General features: G+C 42.1%; 1 protein-coding gene across 1 annotated transcript in view; it reads left to right on the top strand.

The window, feature by feature from the left end:
- The first annotated feature begins 1,446 nt into the window (after positions 1-1,446).
- The window catches only part of LOC147689484 (vomeronasal type-2 receptor 26-like), a 120,256-nt gene continuing 105,589 nt past the window's right edge, over positions 1,447-16,113 (top strand). The window contains exon 1 of the mRNA XM_086942252.1: positions 1,447-1,674. Within this exon, the coding sequence (XP_086798378.1) occupies positions 1,447-1,674 (228 nt within the window). The remainder of the gene's footprint in view (positions 1,675-16,113) is intronic.

The raw sequence follows: 16,113 nt of genomic DNA, 5'->3' as shown, positions 1-16,113 counted from the left end.
ATAGCTACTGTTTATAAACTCTATATTTTGTTACAATTTCAGAAATACATAGGTGTCTTTCATCCCGATTTTTTACAGTGTTTTTTTCTCAAATCAATTGCTATATACCCGGTACATAACAAAACATTGCAAGATGCTGCTCAGTTATTGGCTTTGGGTACGTCGGGTTCTTGGTGAACCTACAAGTCATATATACCGCCACGTCCAGGAAGGTCTAGTGGATGTAACTGTACATTTGTTTCAAACATCTGTCATAATTAGAAGAAGTTACAGGTGAAAACGTTGGCACAAATGGATGTTTTTTCAACTCATTTTCAATTGTTCCTATTCTCAACTTTTAGTTTCTATAAAGAAACCTTAAAGGATCTACACAAATGACCCCTTTGTGAATTCAGAATTTTTGTCAAATTTTATAAAATGTATAGCTTTCCAGGATCCATTATTGCTTTCATACCCGTTTCTACCATTAATTGGAAGAAGGTTGAAAGCACAAAAATTGCAAAAATAGGTTATGGCCCAGTAAAATGCCAAAACTGTGTAAATATTTTTGGTTTTCAGAAAAACATCTCTCAGTCCCTGAAATCTGGAAAAATTGTACTTTCAATCTCACAAACCCTTTGTTGATACCATTTGCTGGGGGAAAAACAGACGCTTTCATTTGCAGCACTTTTTAATCCCATTTTTCAAAAAAAAAATGGTGCTGTATCTTGACTAATTTCTTGGTCCCTTCCAGGGGAATCCACAAACCCTGGGTACCTTTAGAATTCCCATGATGTTGGAAGAAAAGAACACAAACGTGGCATGGATAACTTATGTGGTCAGAAAGTTACAGGGGCCTAAGCGCAAACTGTTGTCATATGGGTGTAGTATTTTCAAAAGATAAAATTATCAGAGATTGACCGGTGATGATACTGAAGCTCGGAGCAGGGAGCCCAGTATGTACGAGAATCACTTGACTGATAAACATCCCAGCATGCCTCCTCATGGAGGGGAATAATCATATAACAGCATTAGAACAAAAATGTTCAGAAAATATAGGCACCTTACACTGAATAGCTCCAGTTATTGCCTTCATGGCCTGCCATCATGACCAAATCCTGCAATACCTCTCACTTCACCCAACGGCGGTGTGGTCTATACCACTGATGTCCATTTTGTATCAATAGCACATTCATTGCCTCAAACCCAGTGCAGCAGCTCTTTCCCTGCATGCTCTGTCCACATGACTAAACTGGACAATATAGTTACCATGTGGTGCATTGATTTGGAACCTTTATGACCTGTGACCCAACAAAAAGACTTTAATCACAACCTCCAGTGCAACAATGAAAGTAGCAGCTTAGTCAGGACCCTATTCATTCTACTGTAGGTATTATTCCAATGTGTGGTTATTTATTTGCTGTGTCCTCTTACTATTTCTCTGTCTTCTTCCAGTTACATCATTACATGAGGGATATTAATTTTAAAACTTCCTCTGGTGATGAAATCTACTTCGATGATCTTGGGGACCCGCCCACGCGCTTTCACATTTTTAACTGGCATTACCAGGATTGGGGTAATTATACAAGAATCAAAGTGGGAAGCTTCCATCGAAGCCCTTCCGGGGAGGAACAGCTCACCATTGATGACCGAGCCATTCTTTGGCATCCCAACTTTAAGCAGGTAATGTCTCCTGTCTGAATTGGGAACAGACTTGGAAAAAAGGTGAGATCCATATGGATGTGCAAGAATAAGAATAATCAACAGAGAAGTAATTGTTGCCTCATTTTGAGTTTGTATCAGCAGGTGAACCACAATCTATCACGGTTCAGTTGCCCCACTTACCTCTCACGTACATATTTACAAGCCCCTAGCGTCACTGGAATGTCACCTTTTTTTATGCTCCAGTGGAGCTCTGTGCCATATTTAGAAGGCTGCGTTGAGCCATTGTGCATGGCTTAACACTGACTTGCTACTCTAGCCCTCTGCAACACTGTTTTCTGCAGTAAAGGGACGTGCAATGGGTGCTGCTGGGGGCGTTCCCAGCAACACCCAGGGCTTTTTGACTCTGCCCCAGATGTACAAGGATCTGTAAATCTGAGGCATCACTAAAAATGTGCCTTTCAAAAGGAGGACTTAATGTGGTGCAATGAGTAGAAATACTTTAATTTCTCCTCATTTTTGCTCTTTCTATGGGCCTCATTTACTATATAATATTTTGATGCACTGCAGCACAGAAATCCTTCCTGCTGTGCTACTGTGCATCAAAATAAAGGGGTAGGAATGTGCAGTATCTATGAGGGTGCCTGGGTTGATGCATGTCATCCCATTGTGCACCAGTGCAGGGGAGAACGACAGGAATGCACCACATCTTGTAGATATTGCGCATTCCTACCTTTATCTTTAGACGCACGGCGCAGCAGGAAGGCTTGCTGTGCTGCAGTGTGTCAATCTATGGTAAATGCGGCTCCTAGAAAGAGGTCAAACAATGTGAGTTTCCTACCGGTAGAGCCTAAGTGTTCTCAAGTGGCAGAGACCTTTAACCTGATAGCTTCTCTTCCACTTGACCGTCAGCTTACAGTAGCAAATGCCTGGACTGTATTGGGCAGAATGAAGGTCACAATGTTTCCCAGCTCTGGGCTACCATGTCAGGCTTGGCGACCCATGGCAGGGGAATTGTCAAATGATGCCCACACTCAAGGACAACATTCTTCAAATTACAGGACCATTTACTTTACTGTTTTTCATGAAAAAACTCTAGCTCATGAACTACAATATGAAACACAAAAGTTTGTATCTTGCAAGTTCTTATGCCTTCAAAGCAAACACCACTGCAGTGGATGCTCTGAAGGCTTAGAGGTTCCCAGCAGGAATGCGGGGGTCTCTAAAAGCAAGTGGCAGCACTTTATCAGAGGAGCAGAGAGTGTAGTCTTTGCTGACCTCATGGGTAAGCACATTTTCCACCACAGTCTAAATGCCAGTTGTCATGTGTGTAGGGTTGACCACATGCTGATGACGTTGCTAATATAATCAAGTACAATGTTAACAAAATAACACACTAAGTGTCACAAGTACAACCAATTCATGTTGTGACTCTCAAAACACAAGTTGCAAGTTGCTAAATGAAAAGTACTGTGTATCAGACACATTTAGCAATTCCCAATGGGATTGCAGTGACCTATCTCATTCATTTTCATGAGGTAGGTTGCAATGTGTAACCCATTGGGTATGGCCTGTGATCACAGGGATGGTGGACTACTAGGGTCAGCCGACCACCATGAGTGTTGTTGCTTTATAAATAAAGCAATATTCTTTATAGTTAAATACAGCCCATTTTCCTTTAAGGAAAACAGGATGCATTTAAAAAAGAAAAACAAACAGTGTCCTTTTCATTTTAGAGTAGGGGACCACTGCCTGCTCTTAAGAAAATAAATTGCTGCCATTCACTAGGGGGAAGGGGTCCCCTTACTGTTTGCAACTGGCTAACCACCTACTTGAAGTAGGCAGTAAATTGAAAATATTTTGCTGTCACAAAACAAGTGCACATACCCCTGTGACCCGCTGTTAAGAAAGGACACCCTTGGCACGCTCCTTCCTAATAGCAAGTAGCAAACCCTATTTACCAAGTCAGAAATAGGTTACTGAGGGTTGGTACATGGCAAAAGCCATTTTAATGGTGGCAAATGGGCTGAATCTCCATTTGCAACAGCTAAAAATGGTCGTATGTGTGCCAACTTCTAGTCCTTGTACATTACTGATTAAATGAGGTGACTGCATCCAAATAAACTTAATTACTTAATTTTAAGCTTCAACTATGATTTATAATGCTTAGCTAAAATTTGAGAAACAATTCCTGGCCTATATCTTTAGCTGTCAAGCTTTCGTTTCATACCAAAGATCCAACGATTTGATGAGTGCAGGAAGAGTCCGGACCAGGGTGGGTCTGCTCAGTTCTTTTTCAGAGATTCACCCAAGGAACCAGATCCTCAAATGTTTTGGAAACAACAAATTCTTGCAGTCGAAAATTTGGGGGGTTAGAAATTGAGAGTGCATAAGAATCGTACTATTCTTGTTTCCTAAGAAGGTTACTTTTAGGTAATGTAAAGTGGTGATTCCTCTCTGAGGGCACGGGGATACAGTCCAGCAAAGATCCTATGCCCTATGTGACTGGGAGTAGCAGCTTTATTTTCTGAGCATTCTGTAGAATAGTAGGTGTTGATGGGACTGCTACCTTCTAATCATGGTAGAAGTCTTACAGATTAAATACTGAGGTGCAGAAGTCTGGTTGACTACTCACAAGATCTGAGTGGACTGAGACAATGTGACTCCATGTCTCAAAGACCAATCAGCAAATCCTTATTAAAAGACACAGTTGAGCTCGGCATCTGGGTTGGATGCCAGGCAGCAGTTTTTTCCAAATAAAACAGGGTGGCTAGCTGTGAGGTGATACCAAATACGAACAATCACTACTACACTTTGGAATAGAGATGCATGTTATGATATGTTATGGTAAGGTTTTGTTATGCTATGTTATGCTACGTTATGTTATGTTCATTTGTATAGCGCACTAATCACCCATGAGGGTACTGAGGCTCTTGAGCAGACATGTAGGCATGTAGTTCCTGTGAATTTATTCAAAGAATAAATAAATACAAAACAGGGGGTACGTGTTCCTAGAGGAAGAAACAATGTCAAATATAAAGTGTAAGTGGAAATGATTCAATTAAGGAGAGGGTCTTCCTACATGGAAGTCCGAGCCCTCAAACACCCGATGGGTATCATGATTCATCATAAGGCTTTGCTCCTCGTGGAGCCAGGGCTGCAATTACGCACGGGCCTTACTAGAGGGCTACTTGGAAGAAATCTTCTGTTTAGCCGTATAGGTGAGTGGAGGTCTGTAAATCTTGAGTTGAGTGTGGAGAGAACTGTCGTTACAACTACCTAAGGAAATCAAGGAAGGACTTCAAACAGCAAAGTCTTATCCTCTTGCGGAACTCGAAGTAAGGAAGAGGTTCTGATGTGATGAGGGAGGTTGTTCCATGTTTTTGTGGGATGCAAGAGAATGAGAGACCTTCTGCTTTGCTTTTGCGGATATGCAGGGTGTGTGCAAGTAAGAGTGAAGTAAAGCAGAGTTGTTTGGCAGGCTGGTGGAAGTGTATATGACTTTTGTAGTAAGTTGTTCCAGTATTGTTTAAAATGTATGTGTGCATGAGAAGCTGGAATTAGATGTGCTTGTGCATGAGGAGCCAGTGAAGCTCTTTGAGGTGAAATGGGATGTGGGTGCGGTGTGAGAGGTTACATTTCAGTATCATAGTAGTGTTCTGGATGATCTGAAATCTGTGAATAAGTTATTTGGAGATTCCGATGTATTGTGTGTTGTGGTAGTCTAGACAGCTAGTAAAGCCAGCTAGCAAAGTATAGTTGCTTAACTGTCCTTCTGGTGTTCTGGGGCATCACCTTGAAGTCTTTCATAGTATATGTAGGATGTGGAAGCAGGAGGCACTCTCTGCATTGACTTGTGCCATCATTGTTTCCTCTAGGAACACCCCCAGGTTTTCTGCATGGTTGGTAGATGTTGGTCCTAGCTCCAATGGGCAAAAGATGTAGCCCCATGAAAAGGTCCTGGTTGCAAAGATCAGAACCTCTGTCTTGTTAGAGTTGAGCTTAAGATAGATGGTTTGCATCCATTCGGCTACCATGGTCATGCATGTGGTGAAGTTGGTTCTAGTGGCAGTTGTATTGCCCATCAGGGAGAGGATGAGCTGGGTGTCATCGGCACAGGGGAGGAAGGTGATGTCTTGTGATTGGATGATGTTGGTGAGCGGTGCCATGCAGATGTTGAACTGGATAGGGCTGAGGGACGATCCCTGAGGGAGTCTGAAGATCCGGTTCTTGGTTTCGGGGATGAAAGAGGCAGTCTGACCCTTTATGTTGTTCTTGTGAGGAAGGAGCAGATTCAGGTAAGCGTGGATCCGTGGATGACAATGTTATGGAGTGTTCTGATGAGCGTGTTGTGGGAGACAGAGCCCAGAGCCATTGAGAGGTCAAGAATGAGGACAGCTGTGTTTCCTCAGTCCAGGATGGTCTGGATGTCATTGGTGGCTGCCATGAGTGGTGTTTTGGTGCTGTGGTTCTTACTGAGTCCTGATTGGGGATTGTCTAGCAGGTGGTGATGCACGAGGTGGGTTGAGAATTGCTTGTTGATGGCTTTCTTTTGCAGCAAGGCACAGACACATACAGAAACTATGCTAGACAGTGCATCAATTTTCTCTGCCTTTGAAAGCTGTTCCCGTTACATAGCCAGTTTGACTTGTCTGGGTCAGGTACAGACACTGGGACCAATTCATCTGGACAAGTAGGAAAAGGCAGAAAATCAGAGAACAATATATTTTACCTTGGGGTAGGAGAACATCAGGCTTGTGATGTAGAACAACAATCCAAATTCTGGCATGTGTACATTTCGGTTCAGTTTACATTTTTAACTAGAAGGCTCTCTTCTCTCAACACTCATGCTTGTCCACATCCTTGGGTGACACGTTTAACAAATACTACTCTGGACCTCCAATCAAACAATTTAATGTACCGATAAAGTCATTTCAGAGACAAAGGTCAGTCTAGACAAGGTTGTTTCTACTATTAAACACAGCCTAGTAGGGAATGCCCGGACCTGATGGTGTCCTTATGAAATTCTACATATTATTTTACAATAATTAATATTGTACACAAAAACTCCCCAGAGGGTTATCTCGGCACAAGGAGTCTCCTGACACCATACCGCTCTCACCACAACAACTATCCCTAAAACAGTTCAGTTTTAAGTGATTTACTAAATTTGAGATGAATCGTACAGAAACATAAATGAAAAGGGAGAGCATTCCAGTAGAGAGAATCTAGAGAGGAGAAAGCTCTTTCCTCTAAGCGAGACTTTTTAATCCAAGGGATTACAAGCACCCTTTTTTCACGTGAGCACAGAGCCTTTTTAAGACTTTATAGAGTGTGCCTCGAGGTTAAGCATTTTGGGCCCTTCCGTATTAGGACTGTGTGAGTCATACAACAGATCTTAAAGACAATCTTCTTACCAACTGGCAATCAATGTAAAGATTGTAAAAGAGAAGCGGGTGAGGCCTTTGCAGGAGCTTTGCAGCTATGAGAGCTGCTGTTTTTTGCACCACCTGTAGTTTTGTCAACTAGGACTCATTGATAGAAGTGAGTAAAGCATTGACATAATCCAAGAGACTCGCCATAAGGCTTGGACAAAGGAAGAAGCAGGATGGCACTTCTTCACAAACGTAACATTTAAAAACAAGGTTCCACAGTTTTTCATACCTGAGCTTCCATAGACAGGGATTGGCCCAGGAACACTCTAAGATGTTTAACAATCATCTTTGTGGTTGGGGCAATACTAACTTCTTGTGACCACCAGTTTGAGGCCCATAGGTTGGAATCAGTTAGAAATGGGAGTCTCTAGTTGGCAGAGATATGTACATTTGTCCAGACCCATGGAGCGGAACCCCGTTGCAAAATTGTCAGGGCAGCTGTGGCAGGTGTCCTGCACAATTCAACTCCCAGTTCAGGGGTTCTATCCTGTAACTCCTATCTCAGCCCAGGGTCTGTACCCTTAGACTGGGCAGAGGTCAGGGGTGAGGTTGCTCTCTCCCCGAACCCATACTGGGGCCTTGCACCCTCCCACCTAGATCGGTTCCCAGAGAAGACAACCCAGTCGGGGTACTGTTAGCAGTCTCTCCTTCCTTCAAGTCAGGGGGGACACCCTGAAACTGGCCCTCCAACCCAGTGTTTGTACCCTTAGGCTGGACCTTTGCCTGGCAACCTAGGACTTCTGGGGACTACACCAACACCCCCTAAGGGAAACACACTCCTCTGTGTAAAAGTCTGCCTGGTGTAGTCCTCCTACCTCTTGTCCACCTGACAGAGCATGAAGACTCCCCAGGCCAGAAGTGGCCTCACCAGGGTTAGTCCTGGGGGCTCTGATATCAGAGCAGGCAAACCCTGACCCACTGGTCCTTCCACTGGGGACTGCATCCCCCCTCACCCCTCTCTCTGAACTCATGTACCCCCTCAAATGCAGAGGGGCTGCCAGTCAACAGAGCTGGTAGAATGCTAGTTAAAGCAGTATCCCAAAGCTCAACTTACACCTTTGAATCAGCCTCAGGTTATGGCCTCCCTGTACAGAATAGGCCCCCTCCTGGTGTTCCCTTATGGAACCAACCACGGCTTGAGACTGGGTTTCAGGCACCTCAGGACACAGCCCACTCCAACTCCTTCTCCTCTGAGTCACGACATGGGGCCCATCACACCCTCCCACTACTCTGGGACCTATCTGTGCGATCACAACCCTCCCCTACCTCACTTGGTTGGGGCAAACCTGAGCCACCTCCTTCAGGACCACCTCCAGATGCCTCTTGACACCCTATAGAATCCACCAAAAGTTCTGCCTGCAGTGTGAGCTCCCAGGGATCAGAGAACTCACGCTCCACCAGGTATTGGCATAGCTCGGGAAAACAGGGACTTAAAATATGCTCTCGACCAATTGAATTACACAGCCCCAACACAGGTGTTAAACAAGATACCCTTTGCCTCACCATCCAGTTCCTCTCAAAGATACCACACATAACTCTCCTGAGATTGGTATGACAGTGTCTGACTGTCTCTGTCACTCAACCTACACTATTCTGGGTGGTCTCCCCACTCACAGACCAGGATTTCTAGTAAGGGGGAACCCTTTTCCCTGCATCTCTCATCTAGTGTCAGTAAAGTGTCCCTCCCACTACTAGGAATATGATCCCCTGTGCCAGTTCTCCAATTCACTTCAGGGACACTGCGCACCACTGGAGCTACCTCATCAACCTGAACCCCCTTTTGTATGTCAACCCCCTACATCAAGTCAGGTGCCACATCTCTGGGTGTGTGTACTGCTCCCTCAGCACTAGATACCACCTTTTTGCTGCCACCATCTGTGCTGGACTTCACCTCCAGCCCAGCAAAGCTTACTTCCAGAGCTACACACATTTCTTTTTCAGCAAAGGCTCGCTCTACGGATGACAAAGAGCTGCCTGAAGCTCAACTCTGGGAAGAATGAAATCCTCATCCTCGGAACCTCCACCTGGGACAACTCCTGGTGGCCTTCTGCCCTCGGTAGCCCACCCACCCCTACAGACCACACACAGAACCTCAATTTCATCCTTGACTCCTCCCTCACATGACCCGCCAGATCGACGGCATCGCCTCCACCAGCTTCAACTGCCTTCGGATCCTCCAAAAGACCTTCAAATGGATTCCCCCTGAATGCAGTAAAACTGTCACCCGCGCTCTCATAACAAGCAGACTTGACTATGTCAACACCCTCTACGCCAGAATAAACAGAACTTTCCAACGCAGACTTCAAACCATCCAGAACACCACAGTCAGACTCGACCTCAGAAACCCACGACACAAACACATGACCCAACACCTACGAGACCTCCACCGGCTCCCCATCGAGAAGAGAGTAACCTTCAAACTGCTCACCCACACCTTCAAATCCCTCCACAACATCGGACCCAAATACTTCAATGAGAGTGTCTCCTTCCAGGTACCCAAGAGAAACCTACGCGCCACCGACCTCGCCCTCGCAGAGATGCCCCACATCCGCAGAATAAGAGCAGGTAGAAGAGCCTTCTCCTACGTCACAGCCAAAACCTAGAACGAGCTCCCAGTCAACATCAGACGCTCCCCCACCTGGCATGCCTTCAGGAGGAGCCTCAAGACCTGGCTCTTTGACTGAACCGGAGCTGCCCCCTCCCCACTATGCGGGGCTGCCTCAAGATCCTGCCTTGTGGATCACCTCTTCACAGGTAGCCCCCTCTCCTTACAAAATACTTTTAGTTCCCTCATCTTGTAGATGGGCAGGTGCCAAAAGTTGACTTCCATTTTGACAAGGCTCAACAGGTGCAACAATTAACCTGAGTTCCAACAACCAAATTCCACCATATTCACCGCATATTCACCGCTAATCACCAATGTTAGAAATGGGCATCTCTATTAGGGACCCTTGCTTCTAGTCAGGGTAAGGGAGATACACTTCTAAAATAACCCCTGCTCGCCCCCTTGGTAGCTTGGCACCAGTAGACAGTGTTATCTCAGAGGCAGTGTGTAAAGCATTTGTGGACACTTACCGTAATACAGTGAAAACACTACAAAAGGACACCACAACAGTTTAGAAAAATGTGTAATCTTTTTCTAAACTAAACAAGAGCAAAATGTAAAAAATCCACAATACAGTATAAAAAATATGACTTTCAAATGGTAAAAATATTGCAGTTCAAAGCAAATTGCAGATGCAACAGTTTTCACACAAAGCACCTTGAATGTGTCACGCACACAAACAAAAAGGGTCACAGGGAAGGTGATGTGTTGGTTCCTTACACTCAGGGAAGGGGATGCGTCAGTTTCTTGCTCTGGGAGAGGTGATGCAACAGTTCCTTATTGCTGCCCAGAGGAGGTGATGCATCAGTTTCTTACTGCGTTCCCCAATGATGTGACAGACTTGGCGACTCGATGGGATGCAATGATCTGTGATGATGCGTGTGTTCTTGCAGCCACACAGCAGGCCTTGCGTCAAAATTGGTGCTGTGATCTCAGACTTCGGAGATCGGTGCACTTGATGCACCGTGAGTTGATTTCTTGAGCCTTGGGAAGGCGCTGCGACAATTTCTTTGGCGATGCATGGGAAACAGGTGCGGATGCGTCATGCTTCTCAAAGTAGAGTTACTTTTCCCCGCTTCCAGTGGCAAACAGCCTGCAGAGGTCCAAAACAATAGCCGGCACCTCCTAGCAGGAGCGAAATCCCAGCAAGAACTTCAGGGGAACTGGTGGTGAAGTCTTTGTGTCCCTGAGACTTCAGAAGGAATCAAGCTCAGGGTCAAGCCCTTGGAGATCTTCCTCAAGCAAGGGACACAGCAAAGTCCTTTCTCCTTTCCTTGGCAGCAACTAGCCACTGCAGGCCAATCCCAGACTGCAAACAGCACATGGACAGTATTCCTCCTCAGCTTCTACAGCACTTTTCCTTGGCAAAGGATCTAAAAGTCTGAGGTCTGAGACCCTCTTTTTATACAGTAAATGTATTTGTTCTCTTTTGGGCCCAGGGCTCTGAGCCCAGTGCAAACCAGTTCTGGGGGACACTTTGCAAGTGCACAACAACCTTCATTTTCAGTGTGAGCCCTGACTCCAGACACACCACAGGGGGGCAAAGCCATCAACGATTGAGGTCCATGTCTGTTTTGTCCATGGAGTAGGAAATGTAAAGGAGCAGAATAGTAATATATATATATATATATATATATATATATATATATATATATATATATATATATATTCACTGAAAAAACCATAGGTTTGACACCAGTTATAGTTAGATGGAAATTTTACTGACATAAAACCAATGAAATTCCACGTTATAGTTAGTTGGACTCACTATAACTTGCGCGTGTAATGCACTGCTGATGACATCACATATTACATCACTCATGACATGGTCAGTTACATCACTCATGACTCACTGATGACACCATCCTTGTGACACAGTGACTGATCTCCTTTCACTGTAAAGTAACCCTTGAAACACATATTCAAAAATAGAAACTAACATTTTCAAAAAAGTGGATATACCCATACCAGTTACAACAACGAATTCAGTAATTTCACCATCTATGTACACATTCAAACATTCACCAACAGTTTTATATAGTCACTCATACATATACTCACTCATCATATGTAGTGATACACCTATTCATCCTGTTACACACTGACAGTCATCAACAAGTTACTCACACATATACTCACATATGCAAATAAACTAATAAACATCCATTTATTTGCATATACAGATATACACACACTACCACCTTACTTCTAAGGAAACTTATACATATGTACTCTTTTAAACAATCACTTATAGAAACACATACTTATTTAAACAGGAACTCTTACAATCTCTCACTTTCACATATACTGACTTATATACGTCAATACTCACATATACTAGATTAAAATGAATCTTGTTACTGATAAACACATTACTGAGATAGGCATTCAATCACTAACACACACATATACACACTCATCTACTCATACAGTCCTGCACATATGCTGTTTTCAAAAAACATACAAACAGTGAGTCAGTCTTTGATGCATCTATGTGCTAAGTAACACCCCCACCAAACCATACAGACACTCATACTGATACTAAAAAAAAACCATATAATAACCCATATACACACACATGTAGCTACTCACCAACCCATACAGCCACTTATACACAAAGTGAAACACTGATACATATATTTAAATTTTTAAACATTACTTGCTAATATATGTGTAGTAGATAGGTCCACGCTTGAAGGTAGTTTTCATGTAGTTTTATTGAGCAGATAAGTTAAGTCAGGTACAAGCTCAATAGGAGACTTAAGGGACCTAAGGGAGACCCCACCAGGAGCTCCTATCCAGGTGCTCAGCCCATGCAAACTGTCACTCTGCAGTCAGAGTACTAACATTCTGACTGCAGCATTTATGAACATTCTAAAGATGGTATAAATGCATCACATAGGGAATGATAGGATATTACATATCCCCCTTTCTTATATAAAAATTTAAAAGTTAGAAACATCATTTTAGAAGCAGAGAATGAAATCAAGAAAAGAGAGCACAAGAAAGAAAGAATTGACGAAATAGGAAAAGAAACAATCCAGAAGTAGGAATAGGAACAAACCAGAAATAGAAATCCAGAAAAAGGAAAAGAAGCAATCCAGAAATAGGAATAGGAGAATAAAACCAAACATACAGACCATCCTCCCTTCTCACACAACGGCAGAAAAGAAAAGAAAAGAAGAAAATACGAAACACAACTCCAACGCATACCTACTGGCCAGAACAGGAATGAATGGAGAACGAAGAGAAATGGAAATTATAGAACACAGAAAAGCAGAGAAAGAAGAAGAAAAAACAGAAAAGAAGATGAGGAACAAATAGAAGAAACCTCATCTAAACACCATTAACCTAAAACAAAATACAAATTAGTAATGTAAAGGTAATAGTGCAAGAAAATTTTTCAAAATACAATGAAACAGAACATATTTAGCAATAAGTGCATGGGAGCACCTAAATAGAACTAAACTCAAGCTAAATATGATATTAATACAAAATCTCATTTGCACAGTGCATGAGAATGAGAATAGAACTTACAAGTGTTGCAAGTATCAAGACACACAACAGAAATGAGTAGAATTTAACACAAGAAAAGTTAAAAAAAATTAAACTTTTCAATAAATTTTCAATAAATTCTATCAAAATAAGCACTAATAAAATCTATATGAGGTCCATGTGTGGACTAATGTAGTGCTGTTAGGAACTAAAGGATTATAATTCTTAGCAAAACACAGAGAAACAATAATTGGTGTAATCTGTGAATAGACACTAGATGTGCACACTTATAAACTAAAGGGAGTATAGTCCCATTACTGATGTGCACAACAGAAAACTGAAGGGACTAAAACCCTACGCAACACAGAAATAGTCTGTATATCGAAAACTGTCAAGCAGCACTGAAAACTAAAAGGGACTGGAACCCTAAGCAAATGCAGCTAAAATTGTAAGGAAAACACAGCTGTGCTGTCAAACAAAGGCTGTCCATCAATTAAACTCATATTCACCAAAGTGCAATGAAATTCAAGTCACCAGTGCAATGAGATCTAAATTATTGTAAAAACAAAATAACTGCCCAAGAGAACAAAAGTCACATTGTGAAAAGTATAGACTAATTAGATGAGGAATACAAAAGGAGTGACTAGTGAATGAGTGTGCGCACCACTCAACACTAAAGATGAACTAGGGTACGGAGACCAGCTCCAAAACACTTTTAAACTGTCCTCAAATTACATTAAAATAGTCAGACAAATACTAAACACCACACAAAAAGGCAGTTAATGGTAGAGGACATTGCTAAAGAGACATTACTAACTTAAATGATTTTGGATTAGAAATATAATGCTGTGAAAGGGCACATTACTTTTGATAGGTACTTACTTTATATTATATAACAATTTAATGTATTATATAATTTTAATAAAGAGAAATTTTTGCACTGAGTTTGTTATACACTATAAAATTTAAGTTAAGAGAACGCCGGTGAGCGAACTGTCTCACCCGAGATTCTGTGTATGCTGTTCTTTGTTGATGTAGAACAAACTTTAAATATACACTGGTGTGTATATCACCGAAACAATTGTCTTTAAACTCACGCGTTGACTGTTAATATGTCAAGTTTGTTGTTGTTGTGACGACCAAAACATTTATAAGATGGAGGCCACGTTGGTCATAATAATGTGAGAAGCTCGGAGAACGTGTCTCCCAAGGTTGACGTCACAGGAGTCACAAGATCCAAGAAGAATCTGGTTTCACCAACTCCCTGTAGCGTTCTACAGACGTCATCAAAAGGATGGCAGATGGGAAGGAGGAAAGATCGCTTGTGACTAACCGTCATTTAACTGACTTCCAGGAAGGTATGTGACGGGCTAAGATGAAAAGCTTTGTCTATTTTTGTGTAGATGCGGTGACGGTGAAATGAATGTCACAGCGATATATGTCATCAATGTCTCCGTGTCACAAATGTCTCGCTCAGCAATATGGATTTGAAGAGTTTAACCTCTTGTATGAACTGTATTGCCTCTCTGGTTAAAATCGTGAACACTTTAAAAATGAAGCCGAATGTCATGAAAAAGTTAAACATTTCTCCACTAGGTGGCATCAAGTATCCATTTGTACACGTTTTAAAAGCAAAAGAAATCACAATACTGATAATTTGCTTTTCTTTTCGGTTACGATGTTTTAGATTGGCTTTTGTCATCCAAATGCTTGTAGAAAGAATTTATAAATTTTGAGTTAAGCAGAAATAGGTTGAAGAATGATGACAAACTAAATTTAAATCTTTGTAGTCTCATTATAAAATAGTTCGACAAAGTGTGATCAGCCTAACTGTCGCTAGAGGTTGTGTAGAGGCTTGATTCAGCACAGGTTGGCAAGGCTTGTAATTACAAAGCAATTTAGTGGTTCCAGTTTGTTGAGAAAGGGACTACAGTCAGAGAAATGACTCACCAGACACTTGTATAACTGGCAGGCTGTTGTGGGCGACAGATGTCGGGTCACTGGTGGGGTCTCAGTGCCAGTTGGGGTGTCTTGAGTGAAATTCAGATTAACTTGTACTTGTGACTTGCTTGTAGTATTCTGTAACTTGCTTGTAGTAACTTGCTTGTAGGTTCTTTCAGGATCGTCGCCAAAATAATGTAGTAGATAGGTCCACGCTTGAAGGTAGTTTTCATGTAGTTTTATTGAGCAGATAAGTTAAGTCAGGTACAAGCTCAATAGGAGACTTAAGGGACCTAAGGGAGACCCCACCAGGAGCTCCTATCCAGGTGCTCAGCCCATGCAAACTGTCACTCTGCAGTCAGAGTACTAACATTCTGACTGCAGCATTTATGAACATTCTAAAGATGGTATAAATGCATCACATAGGGAATGATAGGATATTACAATATGTATTCACTAATATACACTTAATAAGAAAATTTACCAATCGATTTAAAAAAAAAATCCATTTAGACACTTATTTAAACATTTATTCTTCCATCGACCTTTACATATACATATATAAAACATATTTATTTTTCAGAAAGACACACATTCACTGGATGGTGTCATCAGTGATGTCATGAGTGATGTAACTGACCATGTCATGAGTGATGTAATATGTGATGTCATCAGCAGTGCATTACACGCGCAAGTTATAGTGAGTCCAACTAACTATAACGTGGAATTTCATTGGTTTTATGTCAGTAAAATTTCCAGCTAACTATAACTGGTGTCAAACCTATGGTTTTTTCAGTGAATTTCATAGGTTTTTCAAATGCTACTTCCTAACTATAACGTGTGTAAAACCTATGGTTTTTTCAGTGAATTTCATAGTTTTTTTGAATGCTAGTTCCTAAGTATGTAATCACGTTCGTAACTAGATAGTGTCACCGCCTACACGTCCTGAGAAGCGCATGTAAAGTCATGTGACTTGAAAAGAAGACTTCCAATTGG

Source organism: Lissotriton vulgaris, chromosome 10 (assembly GCF_964263255.1).
Source record: "Lissotriton vulgaris chromosome 10, aLisVul1.2, whole genome shotgun sequence".
Lineage (NCBI taxonomy): Eukaryota > Metazoa > Chordata > Amphibia > Caudata > Salamandridae > Lissotriton > Lissotriton vulgaris.
The sequence above is the reverse complement of the archived record's forward strand: the minus strand, read 5'-3'. Positions and strand labels throughout refer to the sequence as shown.